The 25,212-nt window shown below is 36.7% G+C and overlaps 1 protein-coding gene and 1 non-coding gene across 3 annotated transcripts in view; both read right to left on the reverse strand.

The window, feature by feature from the left end:
• Positions 1-24,992, reverse strand: part of LSM14A (LSM14A mRNA processing body assembly factor) — a 48,256-nt gene extending 23,264 nt beyond the window's left edge. Inside the window, exons 1-3 of one of the 2 annotated variants that reach the window (XM_039888575.1) lie at positions 24,685-24,992; positions 4,242-4,405; positions 1,355-1,484 (exon numbers count right to left, since the gene is read on the reverse strand). In XM_039888575.1, coding sequence (XP_039744509.1) covers positions 1,355-1,484; positions 4,242-4,405; positions 24,685-24,805 — 415 coding nt within the window. In that variant the 5' untranslated portion in view covers positions 24,806-24,992. The remainder of the gene's footprint in view (positions 1-1,354; positions 1,485-4,241; positions 4,406-24,684) is intronic. The other variant, XM_039888576.1, reaches the window with a different exon arrangement.
• Positions 3,472-3,590, reverse strand: LOC120623183 (5S ribosomal RNA). Its single transcript, XR_005658695.1, has one exon. It is a non-coding gene; the product is annotated as a 5S ribosomal RNA (ribosomal RNA).
• Positions 24,993-25,212: the final 220 nt, after the last annotated feature.

Genomic DNA, 25,212 nt, shown 5'->3' on the forward strand with positions numbered 1-25,212 from the left:
TCTTTTTTCAAGGTTCTTTTTAGTGGGGAATGGTATTTAGAAACCGAGTACTGGGTCCACATGTGTTCTTTTCTACTGGGTATCACTGCTTCCAGGCCCCTTCTATTAAGAGAGTCAGGAAATATCCAGTTTTCAAAAAATGAGTTCAAAGTCATACCTCCAATTTACATTCAACATCACAGGGTTCTTCCTTATCTTTCCCCATTCCATACTTGTATCTCCCTTTTCCATGGCAAGAACACCAGTTCCCAACATCAATATATTAATTTACCCTATCCCAATACACATGCAAAACAGTTTCAAAATTAACACAAATACCACTACCAATTACAAACCCTAAGTCAAGTTTTTTTTAATAGTTCTATTTGTTCTTACAATGTATTCTACTAAGAGTGTAAAGGTTACTTGAGTTAATTCTTTTTTCTATGTGGCTGTTATCAATGTGATATATACTTAGCACTAGTTGTTTCAGCTTACATTCATTCAACTTTGGAATTTACTTTTCCCTCATTCTTCTTTATTTTGTGAATAAGTCAAACATTTACTTAAAGTTACAAGTATATAAAAAGTATATTCAAATAAAAATTAACTTTACCAAAACTTGTTAACATACTGAGTTTCGAGGTACACTTGAAAGTGAATTCATGATTCAGTGAAACAAAGTAAATTGATAAATGGTTATTTCAACAGAACCAAAAAAGATTAAGGGCTAGAATTTGAGATTTAAAAAGTTATTCATTACTGCGGGAATTTCAATAAAGATGTACTCAGGAGCTAAAATGTAGAGTTACAAAAAACAAAATAACACTGATCAATCTGATTATATCTATAGTTTTTGCACAGAATGGATAGCCTTTCTGCTCCAATCATAAGTTGAACTGTTATCAGCCCCGGCCTCCTACACATTCTTATAGTGTTATATTTCTAAACCACTCCTATAATAAACACAGCACCAAGCCCCCAAAGATGCTACATATTTCTCTCTCATAGGTGTTGTTAAATGCTATAATCTTCCACATTAAACAAAACAGAAATACTCCTTAATGGCATTATTATTTCTTATTAACAACAGCATTACCTCCAATCCCCCTTTTGAAAACCCATCCTGTTGGAAAAAATACTTATTTTAAATGGATATATCTTATGTAAATTTAAAGTAACATTCAAAGAAATCTGGTAATTGGATATATCTAGGTTTTTAAAAAAGTGATTATTCTGAAAGATGACCTTTTTAGTACTACTAGTCAATAAGGACATTAAATAAAGCCTTTGAAATAATAGGTTACAAATGAAACACCAAACAGTATGTTTGAAAATCTGTGGTAGAAAGAAAGAAAATAAAAAGAGAACATACCAACGCCAACAGCACCAAACTGCTGCCCAACCAATGAACTTGGACTGAACTGACTGTAGGTTGACATCCTGCCAAAAGGTCCATAGGAACCCACTGACTGGAATGAAGAAGTAGATGAGCCTAGTGAAGACTGAAGAAAGATCATGGGTTATTTTTCCAGGCTCTAAACAACATGTATATAATGGAAAGAAATTCTGATATTTATATTTTTAAGGAAATTATTAAATTATAAGTACTAAGCGCAAAAGCAGTTGTAATAACTTCCGACAAGCAGTTAATATTATGACAGTTAAATAATCTTCTGATTTCACTATTTGTATATACACTGATCCCTGAAAAACATGGGTGTGAACTGTGAGGGTCCACTTATATGTGAATTTTATCAATAAATAAACACTTGGCCTTCCATATCCCAAGGTTTTGCATTTGTGGAGTCAACCAACTACAGATCAAATTTTCCATCTGCGATTGGGAATCCAAGGATGCAGAGAGCCAAATGCATATATTGTTCTATGCCACTTTATATAAGGGACTTGAGCATCCACGAGTTTTGGTATCCACAGGAAGTCCTGAAACCAGTCCCCGTGGAAGCCAAGAGATGACTATTGTTAAGTTTTTGGGGAGTCAAAAGTTATACACGGGGGTGGAGTGGGCTGGGTGTTGGTGCCCCTAAGCCCCTCGTTCAAGGGTCAAATGTAATGTTCCAATTATACTCAATGTAATTATAAATACTTTTTTCCTATAATAAACTTCTTTAAGTAAAGAGTTTTATAGCATATTTAGGAAAGAACTATGAAAAGTTACTTGAATAAATAACTTTGCTTAAAGAAAAACGAGAAAAACTACATTTGGTTATAATGAGTTTCAGGCTGGTGCTGACATAATTAAGACATTTCATTTTTGATTTTACTCTTATTTTCAAATATGTGAGGTATTCAATTAAATTTACAATGAGGAGATACAGAAATAATCTTATACAAAACCATTTACATTTAAAATATAGTTATCATTAAGGTAAAGAAAAATTTTAAAACCTTTAATTTGCTAAACCTAAAATACATTTTAATATGTTATGTACAAACTTTACATATTTTTAGCTTAATATAAAACATTTTATAATATAAAGTATATTAACAGCTGCCAGAAATATAAGCTCACTGCTGGTGTCAGGCACATGGCAGAGGTTCAATAAATACTACTGAATGAATCAAAAGATCAAAAGTCAAAATTTTTGGTGGTTGGAAGAAGTTATTCAACACCATTTTGATTTGTGCTCTCTTGGTTTTTCTCATTCAATGAAGCTGATTATTTAATTAACTGGTTTCTTGGAGATTTATCAAAAGATATATAAATATAAGACAGATAACACTACTCCTAAGTGTAGGCAGCTATCTCTATTAGAATGTCTTTTCTCCCTCCATTTATGAAGTTCAGATTTTCTCAGGATTCCTTCAGACTTACTTAAAAAGGAAAAGATAAGTGAGAGTAGAGAATTTCTCTAGTTTATTAGAAGAGTTCATGAGGTATTTTAATAGCTGGAAGTCGGACAATTCCTATGCAAGATAATTTAAAAATTAATTTTTTAATTTCTTAAAACACTTATTTTAAGAATCTGTTTTGTGGAACACTAAGATTTTATTGTTCACAGTACAAAAATGGGAAAGTTAATTCGAAACTATTACACTGATAAATTAACAAGCATATTTTAGTGCAAATGACTAAAATGAAGACTTCTAACAAGAAACTAGGTTAAGAAAATGGTATCAGAAGCTACAAACTTTTAATCAGCTTTGCCCTCTAGTAAAAATACTCTTAGGTTCTGCTGTTATAGTTAATATTCAGTTTCTACATGTTTCCATGTAAACAAGTACTGTAACATGTAAACAAGTACTGTGATGGATATCCTTTTTAACTCATAATTTAAAATCTTTTAGATATCATGTGTTTCTGTTTTTAATAAAATACACAAATTTTTTCCCTTACTGAGAGTACTTAGAGTCTTTTTAATTTTTTTTAAAAATTTTATTTATTTATTTTAAAGGTGAGGCATCCATTGGTTGACCTCACAGACTGCAAGGACCTTGTCAGTTTACAATCCCTTATTTTTTTATTTTTTACGCCTACAACACCTGGTCTTCCTAGGTGGTCTCCCATCTAAGTACTAACCAAGCCTGACCCTGCTTAGCTTCCGAGATCAGATGGGATCGGGCCTGTTCAGGGTAGCATGGCCGTAGACGGGTCTTCTTTTTTAATACCTTATTTAGGAAACTGAACACACATCTATTTATGTTAAAATTCTTTTATGCTTGTATAACACTGAATGTATAACATATGATATATACTATGATTTAGCTCCCCCTGTCCTCATTAAACCTAATAATCTTACTTATTAAGAGTAGCCATCACCACCTTATGAACCACATAAGAGTAATGCAGTGGCATGCATTTTGGATTCCAGAGACAGACTGCCTGGGTCTGTTCAAATTGTGGCTCTACTTCAATTTCACTTGCAAAAATGAGAATAATTATAGTACCGAGCTCAGAGGGTGTTGTGAGGATAGACTTACACGTGTAGTGGTTTGAACAGTGCTTCCCATGTAATCGGCCCTCAATAAATATTAGCTATTTTAATTGTTTTCAAAATTAGAAAATATTTTTGATAAAAATAAATTTCTCAGCTATTTCTTACTTTGTTTAGTCCCTTATGATCTAAAGGAAAAAACCTAGGCGAAAACATTATCCAGGTATTTTAGCTACCTAGGGAACATTTCTGGTAAGCTATAAAAATATTCAATTGAAGAAAAAAAAATCCAGGAGAGGCAAAAGCCAAGGCTAGCCACGGACATCAAATTTATTTGCATTCTAAGACAAATTTACTATCAGTTACCTGAACGATAGCTGGGTCCTGAGGCAAAGAACATTGTGGTTTTGGAGGCTCACAAACAGTGAGGTCTTTAATATCACTCCCACGGAATATTATGTACTCAAAGACTTCATCTCGAGGTGGTATTGGACGATCTGTTGGTCTGTCTTCTGTACCAAAGGATCGAACTGGTGAGAAAGCAGAGGATATGACATAGTCTACTAATCACATTCAAGTAATACCTCTTATAAGTGTATTGTTCCAAGTACTAAGCAGCAGTTCTTAAATGTCAACCATGAGAAAGCACTCATTGATCTAGCTAAATAAAAATTTTTTTACAAGAGGAAAATATAGTTTTGCCTAGAACTAAATGTACTCAATTTAAAAGACGCTATGTATCATGAGGTTGTATTCTTCCTACAGTTTTAGTTATTTATATCTTTGGTGGTTGTGGTTGAGAGGAAGTGTTAAAAATGTCCTTTATTTCATTGTTGATTTATTTGTCATGTCCTCATTCAACTAAATAAAAAACTGGAAAACTATGTGATATTTCTTGCAGATGGGGTGAGGTGGGACAGTGAGTAAAGATTTACCTAGTTCACAAAATCTCAAAGTTTGGGAAATCGAACTTGGGCCAAGAGAAGACAATGAAAGAACTTTTATTTTAATGAGTAGTAGGTCCTCTAGAAGCCGAGCCAAGCAGCTACCAGCTTATTCAGCCCATGGGACAGCCTGAAATGCCCAGGTTACCGAATTATCTACTTCATAGCTAAACCTGATTATTTTAACACTTAAGATAGCATTACTCAAAATTAAACTCTGGACAACCTGCATCAGGTTAAGCTAAAAGACTTCTGGGATCCTATTCAAATACAATGTGTCAGACTTTCAGGGGAGAGGGTCCACAAATCTGCATTTTAAACCAGTTCCCTAAGAGTTTCTTATGAATATTAAATTTTCATGTTCACTGTTTTAGGAGACTTCTGAAAATGCCTGCATCCACATAGAAGTTCCAAATAAGAAAGTTTGAAAGAGGAAAGATGGTGGCTCAGGTGTAGGTTTGCAGAAGACTGTTCCTCTCTAAAAAATAAATAAAAAAGTTAAAATGTCTCTAAGCTAGAAAAGCTTTCAAACTCATACCATGAAATTTTATTAAAAAGTATCATTCAGATGCTGAATCAGTTGAACTGGAAGACCAATTCCAGAATCCATATGTCGCATGCCCTGAGAAATTTTCACTGGTACCCACCAATCTGGTGGATGGGTATAGGGACACTAATGTGATAAGGGAAAAGACGTAAAAAAGAGTTGAAACTCCCCTTTCCCTGGTAGCCAAACAGTACTTTATCAGGGCAAAAGTAAGTGACAAAGTTCTATACTTTGTCCTTTATCCAAAAGGAAAGTTAAAGAAGAGTTAGAAAAAAAACAGAACAAATTTATAAATAAATCAATCTCATCCCTCACCTCAGCAGCAGCATCGCTACCACATAATATATAATTTCCCAGCTCTCTGAAGTAACAGATTAGCTCATTCTGAAGCAGAGGAGGGGAAAGATAAAAGGCCCCTTTCTATAAATCAGAGAGAAGCTCCATTAAGCTTTCCAAGCCCTAAAAAAACCATTTAAACTATACCCATGTATTCAAAAGATAGAAGAAAAATCTATTCGGGATTAATACTGATCACAGGAAAAAGAAAATTTTGGAAAAAACTGCTTTATGTTCTCAAGAAAAACAAAATTCTTATGATCAAAATAACACTGAAAAGAAAAGGTAGCCTAAAGAGTTAAGGAAATAAAAAAATAAATAGACAAACGTTAACAGCAGAACTAGTAAGTACATCAACAAGAGGAGTCAAAGCAGTAAAACCAAGTCACTGATAGAGGACAATTTTGAGAAAAAGCGAACAAGATGTAAAGAAAAAGTACAGCAATCAGAAGGTTAGAGAGATGATGCTTGTTATACAGATCTTAGTTAACCGCTGTCTGAAAAAGAAAACAGAATAAATGAGAAAATACAATGAAAGACAGAACAGAAGTTTCCTGACATGAAGACCTATATTTGATCAAAAGATTCCATTGTATTCCAGGACAAAATTTAGTGCACTGTGAGATATAGAGACTTAAACCCTTTGCGGTATCAAAATCAGGAACTCACAGAAACAGTGCTATCAAAAGATGAGATGGACAAAAATTTATTTAAGCATATAAATGTATGTGGCAATTTACTATGGTCCCAGAACAAAATGTAAATTTAACAGTTCTGAAAAAGTCTATAAAGTTATAAAGTGTGACAAAGTAAGTCAAGACAGTATCTACACATCAGAGTATTCTAACAAAAATTGGGAGATGAAGAGTGAAAAAAGAGAATACAAAAAGAACACATAAAATAACACTCATCTTTTATAGTAGGGAGTCACCTGATAAAAATTATGTCAGTACAGTCAGAAATCACATTGGTTCATTCCAAAATTTTCCTACCTGTTATTTGTTTTTTGCACTTGTAGGTAGGTAATAGTAGCTAAACACCACAAGCCATGGAAGAACAGTATATGATGCCCACTCACTCCAAATTTCCTCTTGGCTCAATCTGGCTGCATATTCAGTCTTAGATGTGCTTATTGCATGGTTCTCCCTGATCTCGATGCACTCTTTCCTTGTCTCCAGCAGCAGCCTCAACTCTTCCTTCTACCTTCTTCCATTAGGCTACCCTTGATTTTTTTCTTTTAAGTTGACCAACAACTTAATTGTTGGGTACAGTTCGTCAACATTTTTGTTAACACTATCATTTTAATTAATTTTTAAAATTGTGCTAAGAACACAAAACATGAGAACTACCCTCTTTAACTACAAGTAAAATGTCAAAAAGCAGAGCTCTAGAACTTTATCATCTTGCTTAACTGAAACTTTGTGCCTACTGAACCGTGACTTTTCATTGCCCCTATCCTCAGCCCCTGGCAACCACCATTCTACAGTATTTGTCCTTCTGTGACTGTGGAAAATAAAATGAAAATGGAAGCAGAAGTTACTGGGCAAGTGACGATGAAGAAGTACTTAAAGAAAGGGGTCAGTCATAAGACAGACTCAAGCTCACCAAAATAACATGATCTACTGAATGTGATTCCTACTTAAAATTCTACAACTCTGGCCAATTTTTCCCAAAATAGACTGCCATATTATTTTCAACATCCAAAAGTTAGGTAAATATACAATAACATTAAACATGTCACATATATGAGGCAGATTACAAAACTTATTTTCAAAAGATTACATCTAAAATAAAAACAGATGTGACTGACATCATGGAAGGTGGCAGAATGGAAACGACTAATGAGCTGGCAAGCAGTCAGAATAAACCATTTGGGAACTATGGAGTCCAGTCAAACACTTGTAGCATCTGCAAGAGTACTTGATGAAGAGAGAGGCTGGTGACTTTTGGTGAACTTTGGCATTTTGAATAGTAGCTGGCTGTTACTATTCATCATCTCCTATCTCCATGACAGGCAGCTATGGGAATGGCAGCCCACGTTCCTGAGTGCAGCTTGCTCGTGACAGGTGGGCAATAGGGACCTTGCCCTCCAAAAAATCAGGGTTGTACAATGTGACCTGCCTGGAAATTCATTGAGGGATCGGCACAGAAGATAGCCATTTTTTCAACCTTCAAGGGTGAAAGCAGCTTCCCCAGTGGTGCCAGTGAAGGTATTTAAAAGTTAGAATACTCTTTTCCCTATCGACAGCAGGAGAATATACGTTATTCTCAATTGCACATGGAAACTTCTTCAGGATAAACCACGTTAGGCCAAAACTAAATCTCAATAAACTGAGTCAAAGAAGAAGTCACTAGGGAAATCAAGAAAAATTGTGAGACAAGTGAAAAAGAAAACAAATATGTCAAAATTATGGGATGCAGAGAATGCCATACTCAAGAGGGAACTTTATATTGGTAAATGCTACATTAAAAAAAAAAAAAATCAACTTTACACCTTAACTAGAAAAAGAGCAAGCAAAACCCAACTCTAGCAGAAGGAAGGAAATAATACAGATTAGAGAGGGGACAACAATATAGAGTACAGAAAAACAAGCAACAAAACCAAAAGCTGGTTCTTTGAAAGGATCAACAAAATTGACAAAACTTTAACTAGACTAAGAATAAAGGTGAGAAAATGCAGATAACAAAAATCAGAAATGAAAACAAGGACATTACTACCAACTTTATGGAAAGTAAAGGCTTATAAAAGAATACTACAAACAATTATATGCCAATTAGATAATCTAAACAAAATATTCCTAGGAACATGCAAATTACCAAAAATGACTCAAGAAGAAATAGAAAATCTCAACAGACCTATAACAAGTAAAGAGATTGGGCCAATAATCAAAAACCTCCAAACGAAGAACCAGGACCAGAAGGTTTCACTGGTGAATTATATCGAACATTTAAAATAGCTTTAACTTTAATCCTACTCAAATTCCTCCAAAAAAAGAGAAGAAAAGGAAACTTTCTAACATATTCTAAGAGGGCTGCATTTATTACCCTGATCCCAAAGCCTGACATTTACCATAAGAAAACTGCAGATCAGTTATGAATACAGACACAAAATTTCTCAACAAAATGCTAGCCAACTGAATCCCACAGTTTATTAAAAAGATTATACACCATGACCAAGTGGTATTTTATCCTAAGAATGCAGGGGTAGTTCAATACACATGCACACACAAAATTCAACGTAACATACCACGTTAATAGACTAAAAGGGAGGAAACCCTACATGATTATCCTAATAGATGCAGAAAAAGCATCTGACAAAAATCTAACACTTTTTCATAATGAAAACAATTTAGCAAACTAGGAATAGAAGGAAACTTCCTGAATATGTAGGGCATATACAAAAAACTTGCAACTAACATCATATTCAATGGTGAAAGACTGAAAGCTTTCCCCTCAGATCAGAAATAACATGAGGAAGACCACTGCTACTCAGCAATGGATTTAGAAGTCCTAGCCAGCACAATTAGTCAAGAGAAATAAAAAGCATCAAAATGGATAGGAAGAAGTAAAACTCTCTCTTTTGAAGATTACATAATTCCATATATAGACTATCCCATAGAATTCATTAAAATCAACTACAAGAGCTAATAAATGAATTCAGCAAAATTATGGGTACAACGCCAACACACAAAAATCAGCTGTGTTTCTACATACCAACAATGATCAATCCAAAAAGGAAATTAAGAAAAACAATTCCACTTATAACAGCATCCAAAAGAATAAAATATCTAGGAATAAATTTAACCAAGTGAAAGACTTGTACACTGACGATTACGAAACACTGCTGAAAGAAATTAAAGATCTAAGTAAATGGAAAGTCATCCCATGGCCATAGATTGGAAGACTTAATATTAAGATTACAATGTTCTCTAAAGTTACCTGTAAGTTCAGGGCAATCCCTATCAAAATTACAATGGACATTTTTTCAGAAATGGAAAAGCCAATCCTCAAATTCATAGGGAACTTCAAGGGAGCCTAAATAGCCAAAAGAATCTTGAAAAAGTCAGAAGACCCATACTTCCCAATTTCAAAACTTACTACAAAACTGTAATAGTTAATACAGTGTGGTACTGGCATAAAGACAGACATAGATTTGTGGAATGAAGAAGTCTAGAAATAAACCCAAAAATCTATGGCCAACTGATTTTAGATAAGGGTCCAAGATCACCCAATAGAGAAAGAACAGTGTCTTGAAAAGATGCTTCTGGTACTACTGGATAACCAACCGTACGAAAGAATGAGACTGGAACCTTACCTTACTCCATATACAAAAAGTAAAGTGGGTGTGATAGTGTAATATACTATAAGAAATATTTATTTTAGTTTTTGTCTCCAGCTCCTGGCCAGAGTTCCTAAAACTTTTGTATTTTCCAAAGAAATAAAGGTACTAAGAGGATCTTTTGTTTTAGTATTTGGTCTTTGACCCTAGTTCCTGACACAGAGCTTCTAAATCTCTTGGATTTCCTGGATGACAAGAGCATTTTTATGAGGAGACTCTTGGATAGCTCCTGGATAGCTTCAGGAAAGGGGCTGGTCACCAGACAGACCAAACTAAGATAGGAAGTTTGGAACTTTGAGCCTCATCCCCCATCCTCTGGGGAGGAAGGGAGGGACTGGAGATTGCATTAATAACTGACCATATCTATGTGATAAAGCCTCCATAAAAGTCCCTGAACTAATGAGCTTTGTAGAGCTTCCAGGTTGATGAACATATGGAGGTGCTGAGATGGTGAAGTGCCTGGAGAAGTCACACCACTCCTTCACACCTATCTTGCTCTACGCATCTCTTCCATCTGGCTGTATCTGAGTTGTATCCTTTTATAATAAACTGGTAATCTAATAAATAAACTGTTTTTGCTGAGTTCTGTAAGCCATTCTACCAAATGATCAAACCAAGGAAGGGTTTGTGGAAATCCCCAATTTATAACTAGTACAGGTCACTACTGCACTGGTGTGTGAAGTAGCTGGTGGGGGCGGGGACAATCTTGTGGGACTGAGCCCTTAACTTGTGGAATGTGACACTAGCTTCAGGTAGATAGTGTCAGAATAGAATTAAACTGTAGGACACCCAATTGGTGTCCAGGGAGTTGGAGAATTGGTTGATGTGGGAAAAATCCCCACACATTTGATGGCAAGATGTACCGAGAGTAAATCGGTAAGCAGAGGAGAAGAGTTTTTCTTTTAGTGGGTAAACAACCTAAACATAAGAGCTAAAATTATAAAATTATTAAAAGAAAGCACAGGAGTAAATCTTCGTGACCTTAAATATGATGATTAAGATTTGACACCAAAAGCATAAGCAACAACAACAAAATAAGTTGGACTTCATCAAAATTAAAACCTTCTGTGCACCAAAAAATAATATTGAGAATGTTAAAAGACAAGCTAAGGAACAGGAGAATTACTTGCAAGTATTTCATATAGAAGGGTTTAATATTGAGAATATATAAATAACTAACTCTTCACAATTCAACAACAACAAAGACAAAGAACCCAATTAAAAATAGGCAAAAACTTGGAAACACGTCTCATAAAGAGATATATAAAAAGCCAATGAGATCATGAAAAATGTTTAATATCACTGGTCAACATGGAAATGCAAATTAAAATAATCATGAAATACCACTTCCCAACTACTAGGATGGCTTTAACAATAAAAACAGAAAATAACAAATACTAGAAAGAATGTGGAGAAATAGGAATCCCTGCACATTTCTGGTGGAAATGTAAAATGGTGCAGCTGCGGTGGAAATCAGCTGGTGGTTCTTCAAAAAATTAAACACAGAATTACCAAATGACTCAACAACTCTACTCATATATATGAAAACCTATGTCCACACAGAATCTTGCACATGAATATTTAAAACTATATTACTCATAATAGCCCAAAGGTAGAACCCAACCCAAACTCCCATCAATAAATGAATGGATAAATTGTTATTTTTACACACACACACACACACACACACACTCACTCACTCACTCACTCACTCATCCATAAAAAGGAATGAAATGCTGATACATGTTACGGCTTGAATGAAGCTCCAAAGCATTACGCTAAGTGAAAGAAGCCAGACACAAAATGTCACATATTGCCCGATACCTTAAATATGATATCCAGAATAGGAAAAGCCAGAGACAGAAAGCAGATTAGTGGTTACTGGGGAAATGGGAAACAGGGAGAGATTACTTCATGGGTAGAGGTACTCTCAGGTGATGAAAAAGTTTAGAAACTAAGGCGAGATGGTGGTTGCACAACATTATACCTAGACTAAATGCCACTGATTCATACACTTTATGATGGTTATTGTATATTATATGAATTTCACCTCGATAAACTACACACAAACACATCCCCCCTAAAAATATAGCCTGGAAGAGAATACAATACACAAAATGACAACAATAGTTGGGTTCGAATTTTGAAAATAGGAGTGGTTGTCCTCTACAGTCTAAACCTTGTCATGTTGCCACATTGCTTTAATAGATATTCTAGTTTTTCTTATTCCCCAAACAAGAAAAGCCACATTTTAGGCCATTGTTTAATAAAAGAGAATAGGAAACAGGGAAAATAATTTTCTCTATAACCCTAAAGAATATAACCAACTCTCTCTTTCTGTCTACAAATAGCCAAGGTTTACAAAATAGAAATGCATCTCATAATTTTTATTATTATTTTTTAAAGATAAAGTCAAAGTTCTGGAAAATCATTTGTCTAAAAAACCTCTATTTGCAGATAAAGGCAAATTCAAACATCACACTAATGCCAAACCTAGTTACCAGTGTATTCACACCAGTGTATATATAGTCTTAGTATATGACTAGAGCGAAGTGCTGTAGTAACCAACTTCTCAATACAGTATTTACATTATAAAATGTCAAAGCTTTCTAAGATTAAATGTAATAAACATATACATAGTTAAGTATAGTTAGTACCCCCAAAATGACATCATTAATATTTTCCGAAAGCTTTAATATTTTTACACAAACTAAAACTTATAAATTAGACTCTAATATTGATTGATAAGGAAGAAAAACAAATCTGTTGAGTACCAAGATGTGACAGCAACAAACGAAAAGCTGAATTAGTCAAGAAATGCCCAAAAGTAAGTTAGGAATTTAAGGCTAAGTTCAAATGAAAAATCAGAAAAAGATTTATAATGTAGTCTTTTTTTTCCCTCCCTCTTTAATCCTCCCCGACTTCCACCCCTGACCTATAGATGCTGACATTTCCCCTTCAGAACTGGATCTCTGAAGGCGGGGCGTCTCCTCCCACACGCTTGCGGCATGCCCCCGGCACACTTGGGGTATGGTCCGTGGCTCTACCTGGGTTACCAACCCAGGACCTTCTGCATGTAAAGCAGACGTGCCAACCATTACACTATGGAGCTACCCCTAATGTAGTCTTAAACTTAAAACTCTTGTCAAGTACCAGTTTTAAGACCTGGTCTCAACCCACGTACCCTAACTTAAGTTCCAACCAAGCTCATTATTCTCAATACACATAGCAAGTTTTCTGCCCTCTACCATAGCTCCTCCCTACACACAACCTATCCTAAATTTCAGCTTAGATACTTGTATTTGTCAGGGTTCTCTAGAGAAACAGAACCAATATGATGTTGGGCCATGCACTTATTTTAAGTAGCTGGCTGTGAAAATCCAAAATCTGCCTTACAGGCTGGCAGGCTGGAGTTGTAAAAAAGAATCACAGTTTGAGTCCAAAGGTGGTCTTCTGGATGAATTCCTTCTTACTCAGAGGCAGTCTTTGTTCTAGTAAGGTCTTCAACCAATTAGATGAGGTCCACCATATCATAAAGAGTAATCTGCTTTCCTCGAAGTCCATAGATTTAAGTATTACTCGCGCCCAAAAAATATCTTTACAGAAACATCCAGAATATTTGAACAAATATCTGGGCACTGTGGCCCAGTTGAGCTGACACAAATTACCTATCACACAACTCCCCCAGTAATATTCCCAGGTAGATGTATTATATTCTTCCTCTAAAAATCACAGCAGTCCACCACTGCCTATAGCTCCTCTTTCCAGAATCGAAAGTTCAGGAAAAAGATCTATATCTAAACCATCTTCACAACTCCTACAGTATTTAACAGTGTCCTACATGTTGCTGACATGTGACTATTTCTTGAATAAATATCACAATGGAAAAAGCTATGAAACTATTTCTAAAATTACTGAACATTGTTTAATATCAAGGGAATTGAATTAAATTATACAATAAACGTACTTAGAATAAAATGGCAATTTACAGTAAAAAGTGAGAAATCGCAACTGGACATCAACGGGAAGAGAACAGAAAAAAAAAACGCCAGCATACTTAAAAAACAACATATATATATATATATATATATGAGCATCAAACCAGGAAAATAAATGGTAAAAGGGTGCACTTGGTATTTTTCTTCTCTTTCTGTTATTTTATCCATAAGTACTGTTCATGTTGCACCCTGAGTATCATACAATAACCCTTGCTGAAACCATTTGAGATAATACATATTTGGTATAAGCTGTTATGTATAGGCTAACATAAGATTTAATTACTTAAATACTAAAAGACCACCACTTATAAAGCTGTTTCCTCTATAATACAGTACTCTAACACAGACCCTCATGGCACAATGCTAGTAAGCAGGTTCTGGATTTCTTACTTGGGAGGGGAGCTTTAAAAAATAAGATTCCACAGGCCTGCTCTTTGAATCACATTCACAGCCTGCCTCTTCAAACCTCCGCTTTCTGCACACCTGTACTCTCTTCTTTGGCCCCTTCTTCACTCTTACTCATACCACCTTCTTTCTGTTAGGGATTGTTACTGTGCCAAGTGAAAACGTCTGTCCCCAGCCTCCATTATCTCTTCTTGGACCTACTAGAGACTTGTCACCTCTATTAGAGACATTACTACCGACCCCCTCTTTGCAATATTCTCAATCTTCTCAGCACTTATCACATGCCAATCACTGGTGACTCGAGGGGAAAAAAGTCCACCTCCACTTCCAGAGTTCACAACCCAGATCACTTTCCTCCCACCTTTTCATTCTAAAAAATCAACTCCTTACCAACTTAAAACTAACTTCTTACCACTTAATTTTAAAGGCTGATGTAACCTCTGTTTGACTAAAAAGACCCAAAACCATCTTGTCCTTTTCATTAATACATTTCGCCATCTTCACTCATGTTCTTTACTCTTCTTTGCTTTTTTTTGGGGGGGGGCAGGCAGTGGAGGTGGTTTTTTGAGACTTATTTTTTTTTAACCCAAAGTCATTTCCCACAATTTTAGGTTTGAGACCTTGCTCAGTTAATTAGCTCCTCTCATTTGCAACTACACTTGCTTCTATACAAGATTCTTCCCCTTGGATTATTAATATATGCAGATTTACTCAGATATATCATTCCTCAACCATAAGAATTTTACAATGAGTGCATATATATATATATATATATATATATATATATGTTAAAATAAACTAATTTGAGAAAGTAATTACTAGTGAGAATAAGAATTTAGGGAGAGTGGCAAGAAGAGAGCATTGTAAAAACAAAAAAGCAATTTGAATATTTATTTAAATGTATATAATTTTTTACGGTGACATTGGTTAACGAAATCTAATAAGTTTTAGCAGTACATTTTAATAGTGAGGTATATATATTTTTACACTGTATGTTCACCTCCCATAGTTAGATTTGTTTTTGTCACCACATATTTGATCCCCTTTACCCCATCTACCTCCTCTTCTCCTCTTCCCTCTGGTAGCAATTTGAAAATTTAGATGGTGATGCAACAACAAAACAACAGAAAAAACACAAAACACATTTACAAGGACCTCTTTGAAACTGTAGATAAGGTCTTGAAACCTTTCTAGAAAGCACAGGATGGCAAAAGAAAATTGATCTATAGTAATTATTACTGATGGGTAATACTACATACAATATCCTTAATACTATCTTCATTTCACTCTTTTCCCATTAAATATTAAGTTGTTCAACTACATACTTTCTGACCAAGGAAAATTTTCAGAAATAATAACCCTTCATGTGCTCAACAAATAGTTAATTTGTGATGTACAAGGGACACAAGGGAGGAAAAGATGCTGATGGCTAGTAGTGAAACATAAGAAGAAAAGCTTGATAAGCTCAAGAAGAAAACAGAAGATAAAATGAGAACACAGAAGGTGTCCCTAACGCTTCCTGGCTAAGAGAATCAGGGAATGCTTTGTAGGGGTGATGATGCTCAAGCAGAATCCAAAGAATAAACCTGATTCCCTCTTGATCCATTCCCAATTCTAGCTGATAAAAAACACTATATGGACCATCGCTTAACTCCTTCCTGTTCCCTTTCTGACCCATGCTCCTAATTTCTCATGCATCTGATCCTTCCTCTCTATTTTAACTAATTTAGGCCTACATTTTCTCTTTTCCAAACTCTTAAAAGATTCCAGCGGAAACCTCCTAAAACTGGACTCTGTATGTCACTCTATTGGCTAAACACTCTCAATGGCTCCCTATAATTCGCCAAGAAAACTCAGACTTGTTAGCCTGCCATTCAAATGACAGACTGAATAAATTAAGATAAATTCAGCAGTGGAAGCTAAATAAGAGGGGGGAGGGGTTTTCCGCAAGTCTGTTATTTGACATTTTCACTGGCACTTGAGCCTTCCAGGGCTGTTAGTTCTTCTCCTTCCTTTGTGACTTCTTTCTCAATCTGTTACATTGCTCATTTCTTCAATAACCATGTAAGGAGCAGGGGAAGAGCATTCCATTTCAAAGAAATGTTGTGAAAAGGTCCCAGATCTGAAGGAACTTGATTGACCTGAAGACCTAAATTACACCTAGTATGGTCTTGCCTTACCTGAATTGCAAGATGTTGTGGGCCAGGACAAGCCTTGGACTTTGTGGCTGTGTTTGCTTTCTGCATAGACTGCAAACTTCTTGTGGCCTGAGACTGGACACTTCTTCCTAGATATCCTAGCATATCTAGATATGCTAATTGTGACTTATATGTCAGGCTCTAACTTAAATGCTGTGTCCTCGAGAATCTTGTCTGTACTGCTGCTCTTTTGTTTCCTAGCACCTAGTACAGTGTCCAGCATGTATTCGTAGTAGGCACTCAGTAATAATCTTGATAGCTTATTAAATAATAAGTACCAGGCAGATACGAGCTTCCCTTATTTGCCCCATTTCGTCTTTCGTGTGGTTGGTACCTCTGTTCTCAACTGTGCCTAGGTTTCTCCAGAACCTCTACCTTATCCTCTCTCTCTAGAGCAGGGGTCCCCAACCCCCAGGCTGTGGACCGGTACTGGTCCATGGCCTGTTAGGAACCAGGCCACACAGCAGATGAACGACAGGCAAGTGAGCGAAGCTTCATCTGTATTTTCAGCCGCTCCCCAGCGCCAGCATCACCACCTCAGCGTCACCTCAGATCATCAGGCATGAAATTCTCATAGCAGCACCGGTCCCTGAGACCCAAAATGTTGGGGACTGCAGCTTTATGGATTTATGCCTTTTAAAAAGTCTCTCTCATGTAGTTTTAATAGGATTTAGCAACAGGAGTAAAAGCATGTCCAATCTGCAGTCAAAATTTAATCTTGACTTGCTAAGCTTCTTTCAGTTGGGCATTCTTCCTTGTGGTTGGTTTTACATTTTAATCTTCCAAACTATAAAACTAAGAGACAGAGATATAAAAATATGATATAAAAGGAAAAAAGATAAATGCATCCAATAGGAATTAAAAAACAAATCAAACAGCGCTCAGAAGGGGAGGAGCAGGAACAAAACAAACTAATTTGAGAAAGTAAATTTATTAGGTTAAAGAGACTTGAGTCTTCAGATTTACAAGGTCCACGGAGAACCACTCAGGAAAAAACCCACCAGTGTGGTTAATATTCCAAATGCCAAAAATAAAATTTCCAGAAAGAAAAATGACTGAGAATTAGATTGGCATCAACGACATCAGAATGTTAGAATACAACAAACCAATAACGTCAATGTTCTATAGAATAAAGATTCTGAATTTGGAGTAATGTAGCTGACCAGGCAATCAAGTAATCAAGAAAAACAGGTTCACTAAGAAAATTTGCCCACATATTTCTTTTTTTTTTTTTTTTAAACAATGACAAAAATGCACTCAAGCAATATTGGGTGGGGAGGGAATCAAGTAAGAGGCCAACACTGTAAACAAGAAACAAGAACCCCTGGGTGACTCTGAATAGACTGGTGAGAGATAATGAACCAGAGTAGAGCAGTTGAGGTGTTAAGAGGTCAAATTCTGGATATATATTGAAAGTAGAGCTGATAGGATCAGAAACACATGAAGTGTGAGAGAAACAGAGGAATTAAGGATGACTCAAAAGTTTTTGGTCTTACCAACTAAAAGAATAAGCTGTCATTCAATTAGATTGAGAAGGCTGATGGAGAAACAGGTTGAATGAGAGATACCCCGCAGACATCCCTCCAGGTGGAGATGTTAAGGAGGCAGCTGGATATACAGGAGGCTCTAGAATAACAGTTTCATTATAACATTAGTAAGATGCCTAGGAACTTTTGTTTATATCAACTAGCCTACAGTAAAATTGGTTTTGTTATGGTTGTTTCACTTAAAGTCACATAACCTATAGACGATGTTAAGTGAGGTCTTACTGTACAAGCCAGGAGTTCAGAGGTATAGGTTGGAGAAAAGAGTCAGCAGCGTATACTGTATGAAGCCATGAACTACATGAGATCATCAAGAGAAGAATGCAGACAATAAATAAGCAAATAATTTTTAAAAGAGACACAGAGCGAAAACTAAGCCCTGGACCTCTCTAACATTTGGAGGTTTAGGAGGTGAGGCAGTAACAAAGGAGAGTGAGACGCGACCAGTGAGGTATGAGAGAAAATCAGGATAAAGTCAAGTGAAAAGTATGTTTCAAGGAGAAAAGACCAATTGTGCCGTATATTGCTGATTGGTCAAGTAAACTGAGGATAAGAACCACCACTGGTTCTAGCAACATAGAAGTCCTTGGTAACCTTGATAAGAACAGTTTCTCATTTGTGGGAATAAAAACCTAAATAAAATGGGCTCAAAAAATATCAGAAACACATGGTGCAGAAAACTCCTTCAAGGAGTTCTGGTGTAAAGGATAGAAATAGAGCAGTAGGTAAGAGGAAATGCAGTTAAGACTGGCAGTGTTTTGTTGTTGCTGCTGTTTTTAAGATGGGTGAAATAACAGTGCATCTGTTAGTAGACAGAAAAGATCTGATAGAGAAGGAAAAACTGAATACATCGGAGAGAGTAGAGAACCGCTGCAACAATGTCCTAGAATCATCAAGAGGGGATGAAATCTACTGCACAAGTGGAAGGAAGAACAGTTTCTCTATATTGAGAGAAAAGATAGAGGTTTGGGACACAGATGCAGGTAATTGGGTATGTGTGGGATGAACTGATCAAAATTCTCTTCTGTCTGCTATTCTTTTCTCAAACAGGAAGCAAGGTTCACAGGCTAAAAGTGAAGAGATGTCAGAGATCTGAGGAAAACAGAAGGAATTGAATCAACATACAGAAAAATGGAATGAACGGACTATGGAAATATGACTACTGGAGTTAATGAACATAAGCTTAGAGTGAAACTGGTCAGCATATCTATGTTTCTTCAAGCTTGTGCAAGAAAGCAGAAGGGAAGGGGGTTGAGAGTACATGCTCGGTACTTAACTGTCACAATTACTCCTGCAATTTAAGCAAGATAGAGAAGTAAAGTTATCAAGGGAGTGTGGGAAAGTGAAAAGTACTTTTCCTATTTCTTTCCTTCTATTGTTTTCTTCAGGCTTTATGCTGTTTTCTCTATTTTTGATTCAGAAAGTCATGGCTTATCTTACTCCACTTCAAAATGTAGTTAATTTTTGACACCTGATTTCAGACTTCCAGCATTAGCAAGTATTTCTTTGGACTACACAGCAACAATAAACTGTTTCTAAGGCTCCAAGTTCTGGCAACCTTACTAAATAGGGCAACCAAAAGAAATTACAGCTTGAAGTTTCCCTAGATCTTTAACATTCTGGGTAGTGATTTTGTGCTTGGCTAGATTTAGGTCCCCAACTCATATGATAATGCAAGAAATCAATAAAGCATTTCACAGGTATTTCATCCATCATATAAAGCTCTCCTTCCCGCAGTGGAGTTTGCGACTATGTGGCTAATTAATAATCAAGAAGTGGGTAAGCTCCACCAATGGGCAAGATTTAGCAGATGATTAAAGAAATACTACATTACCAATTTACCTGTTTTTACATTCCTCCACCAATTCCTTGATTTTTAAGGGACATATCATTTTAAAAGCTGCTAACTTATATAATAATCATTTTTCTTCACAAAGGCTCTTTTCCTACTGCAGAAGCAACCAGGTTTTCATTTCAGTAATGCAGTATTGAAGTACAGCTAACTAAATGTTAGATAGGAATTAATTTTAGCCCATTTCATTTAAATAGTGTTTACATATATGTGTATGTGTGTGTGTGTGTGTAAAATGTTTACAGGAAATGTGTTTCTTCTAACTTTGTAGTCCCTATAATTAGAAAGCTTCAATAACTACAAGTGTCCTTTCATTTATTCAAATTTTACCAAGGGCCTGCTATGTGCCAGGCACTGTTCTAAGCACTGAGGATACAGCAACAAATGAGACAAAAATTGTGCCTTCACAGAACTTCCACTCTGGGGAATCTCTTGGTATTCAGGATCTAGTATGTGCTTGGGCGTCATATTTACATATGTAATTGGAAATATTCCACAAGCTACTCATGTATGTCACAATCTTGCCATTCCCGCAAATATACTGGACTGATTTTTCCCTTAAACTTTAAATGAAAATTATAATTGAGTTTTACAAGGTAAAACTTTCTCCCCAACAATATCAATTTTGTCATAAGATTTATCCACTTGTATCCTCATTCTCCAAAATCTCTGTTTTTGTGGGGGCAACATATGTTAGATATTAGAATTTTAAAGAGAAATACAATTTTGAATATAGAAAAGCATTATTTAGAGATACCCCCAAGAGATTTCTACAAGACTAATAAATTAAATGTTAAATAACTTCCATTTACTCATTCATTAAATAAACATTTGTTCATCCCAGGAGCTTAGACTCTATGGGGAGAGGGAGGGTGAGCACAGACAATAAACACATGCAAATAAGCAAAGAAGATTACACGTAGGTAGGTCATGATCAGCGCTAGGAATAAAATAAACTCAGAGCTGCGACAAAAACAAACAACTCAAGATTATCTATTCACATAACAGACTGACGTCAAAGTCTTTCTAGGTTGCCTTTAAGACTTCTTGACCTTATTTAGAAGACTCTGAGTATTAAAGCCCATCAAATTTACCTCAATTTCACTTTTACAGAATTAAGAGCTAATCTGTGAAATCTCTAGCAGAAAATAAAAGACATCACCCATTTAGCAATACCTCTGGGACTGGGCTTTTGATCATATATAGTGTGACCACACAATTTATTCCCCAAACAGAAACACTTCTAAGAGAGAAAAGAGATGTTTTAATAATTATGCCAGAACCACAGGCACAAACAAGGACTTTCCACCAGAACAAACCAGGCCATATAGTCTACCCTAATTATATGCCACATCAAACGTAACTAGTCCAAAATTTCAAGAGTATTTTATAGTTTCAGGTGGATTTAAACTGTAAGTAATATCCAAGTAAAGAACCTAAATTATATAACCTGGACCATATAAACCAAGTTTATATGGTCCATTACTAAATTTAAAGATTTAAATACCTCATATCATCCCAAATCAATTTTAAGTGCATCGCAAACCTAAATGTAAAGGGCAAAACAAAAGCTTTGAAAAGACAATCAAAATATCTCCATGACCTTTGGGTTTTGAAAAATTCCTAAAAAGAAAATAAACATTAGCCATAAAGAAAAAGTGACGAACATGTCTACATTAAAATGAAAAACTCTGTTCACCGAAACAAACAAACAAAACCCATTAAAGGAGAAAAGGTAATTGCAACATCTAGCAAAGAATTCATATTCAGAAGACTAAATTTTAGAAAGATATGCATTTCAAATAGAAAAATGCGCAAAAGATTTCAAAGGCACTTCATGAAAGATGAAATCCAAATAACCAAGATATGAAACGGTATTCACCTTATTAGTAATCAGGGAGATTAAAACCAGGTAAAGCTACATACACACCAGATTGACGAGAATTAAAATATCTAATACTCAATATTGTTGGTGAGAGATGTAGAACAATTAGAACTCTTATATACTAATAATTGAAACAAAAACTAGTAAACTACTACTTTGGAAAACTGCTTGGCGTTACCTAATACACACATTCCTCATGACTTAGCAATTCAAAGTATACACCCTCAGGAAAATGCCATAAATGTCAGTGCACTTAAACACAAATGTTCATAAAGGCAATGTTCACAAAAGTCAAAAACTGTAAACACTTAAACATCAACTATAGAATATCCAAAACAACTGCAGAATAGATAAACCGGTTATATTCACGATGGAATACTATGCCACACAAAAGCCAAAATGAAATACATACACGATGAGTCCATTTATATAAAGTTCGAAAATGGACAAAGCTAAACTCTATTATTTAGGAATGTAAACTTAAGTGATAAAACTATAAATGTCAGAATAACATTTATATCTAGTTTAAGAGGGCAGTAGTCATTATGGGAAGATGCAGAGGGTGGGGGGCTTCTGGAATGCTGGCAAGGTCTGTTTTGGCCTGGGTGGTATTACAAGGAGTTTTGTTTATAAATATTTCATTTTTATCAATGTATCTTTTCAACATATGTGGTTATATTTCACAGTAAAAAAAGGAAAATATTAACTTCAGAGGGAGTTAAAAATTAATATCCTAATGAGAATTCTAAGAATGTTAAAGAAATTAACTCAATCTACATTTCAAAAAGAGTAATCGGGATCTCTAAGTCCAAATGCGAACTGTATTCTAAACTCCATGAATAAACTTTTGGCTTTAATGTTAGGCTGCCGTTTTCATCCAAATTTTGAAAAAGATGAAATTTCGTATATAAAATTATTCAGCAAGTCATGTAAATTCTAGAATTTCAATACCAGACACCCTACTTCTTTTTGAAATGTGAACTAAGAGCCCAGTGTTGACCGGAAAGTTATATAGCAGTTTTAGATTAGATCCTGCCAAGTAGAATAATATGCCAAAATTTGGTAAATCCAATTTTTGCAAACAATTAAATTCCCAAATCTGTTTCAAATTAACTTATACTGCTTAAGAAAAAGCATATATTATGCATGTGGGATTAAATATCAAAGCTATATAAATTTAATGATTAAAAAAATCTTTTCACTGCTATACTTATATGGCATATTTATCATGATACAAGGAACAAATTATGTGTGACATGAATTTAACTATTACAGACTAATAGAATGTTTATTGACTCTAAAAGCTGTTGAGTTTTTTTTAAAACTGGGTCATTAACATTAGGTTCTTGCATAGAAGAGCATATTAAGAGCGTTTTAAAACACTGAAGTTAATATATTAGAAATCTAAAAATGGATGAATTTTTTCTTTGTACAAGTACCACAGTAAACTTGCTGACAAGTCACAAAGCTAATAAGACACCTTAAAATTCAGATTAGGTAAAACAGAGGTTTTTAAAAAGTTTATAAACCACTTTAGTGAGAAATACTGTTTCAACCCGTATGTGGCCCTCACCAAGAACTTTAGAGAGCCTTTTTTATAATTTCCTTAAGTCAGAAAAACTAAAACACTATACAGCTAAATATACATTTGGGGGAAAAAAAAGAAATGGAAACTAGACAAGATAAAAGTAAAGCTCCCTAACCAGATATAAAATTTGTCCCAACACGAGTGCTATTTAAAAGGATATAGCAGAGCATCCAAAAAATGTCATTAAATACATGTTTGATACTGTGAAATGAGTTTCCCATCAGTTAAATTTGTATTTACAGATTTAGAAAATTTCTTCCTATCCCTGGACCTCTGACCCTACCATGCTATTTATTCCATAAGTCTACTAGATGTGCTGGGAAAATTGCTTGAGTTATCTTGCTTCCCTCTCCTCAGTGTTCCAAACTTATGAGAGAAAGAAGGCCCAGCGCGTGTGGAACGGAAACAAAACCCACAGAGACTGTGGCGATGCTAAACACTATGGGTAAGACATCTTCCTCCTCAACACTCTTCACAGGCATCCACGGACCACTCATATCTATCTGCCTTTGGAACAAAGGTCCTGGATCAAACTTGAACCCACGACTCCACTCAGTTTCCAGAAACAGGGTCGACGCGAGTGCAGCAAGCATTTAAAAAAAGATGGTTGCACAAACAGGCTTTGAGAAGAATTCCGGTTTAACAGGTAAATACCACACAGGAGACGAGAGATGTGATCTGCTCGAGACCAGCTGCGTCGCACAACAAGCCCAAAGTTTTGGCACATTACTTACAGTTCACCTGAGGAATATCGCCACAAACCGAAACTGAGAGCGTGAGAAAATGGTGCTGTAGAATCAACAAATCAGCACGAAACTTAAGCGAGGCGGAAAAATTCTTTGACTACTCAGGCTTTGTTTTGTGGTGAGACGACAGAACCACCGAATTTCGGAGTTGGAAGACACGCATCTCCGTGTTCTCCTGCCCGTTCTGGGACCTCAGGGCCACCCCGCCCGCCCCACTCGCGGTCCTGCAGTTCCCGGATGGAAGGCGCGGACCTCGGCGGTGGAAGCCGGGGAGGCCGCGGCTCGCGACGCCGGGGCACGGAGGGAGGGTAGGGAGCGGCCTCCCGGAAGACAGCAGAGGGGACGGGAAGGGAGCGACGAGGCCGCGGGCGGAGAGCCGGGCACAACCGCAAGCGGACGCCCGTCCCGGCGCCCCACCCCGGAGTACCTTTGGCGAGGGCTACGGTGGAGTTCTCGGTGTCGATGGTGTAGAGGATGCCTTCGTAGCGGATCTCTGCCTTGGAGATAAGGCTGATCTTGCTGCCGATGTAAGGGGTGCCCCCGCTCATGGCGCCGCCGCCGCTCCTGGCCGCTAGCAGAGAGGCAGATCCCACACCGCGGTCGCCGCTCCGCACGCCCGCTCGCTCCGTCGGCGCCTACAGCAGCCGCCTCAGACCCAACATGGCGGCGGCGCCGGCTCCGCTACCCTCCCCCAGACTCCCGCCCCCAAGCCGCGGCGCGGCGGCGGCGGCGGCGGCAGCAGCGGCGGCGGCGGCTGTGGCGCGGGGCATGCTGGGCCAGCGAAGCCGGGCTCTCGCGAGACTCGGCTGGCTGCGGGTGGCTCCGCACCTCTCGGCGGATCCTGGTCCTGGCAACGCCGCTTGGACGGGTGTAGCCAGGTCTAGCGCGGGCTCGCTTGGGCCGGCAGAGAGGAATTTGGGGGCGAGGCAAAGTGCCTCGTGACGCCAGGACACTG

The sequence above is a fragment of the Pteropus medius genome, unplaced genomic scaffold (assembly GCF_902729225.1).
Source record: "Pteropus medius unplaced genomic scaffold, Ma_sr-lr_union100, whole genome shotgun sequence".
Taxonomy (NCBI): domain Eukaryota; kingdom Metazoa; phylum Chordata; class Mammalia; order Chiroptera; family Pteropodidae; genus Pteropus; species Pteropus medius.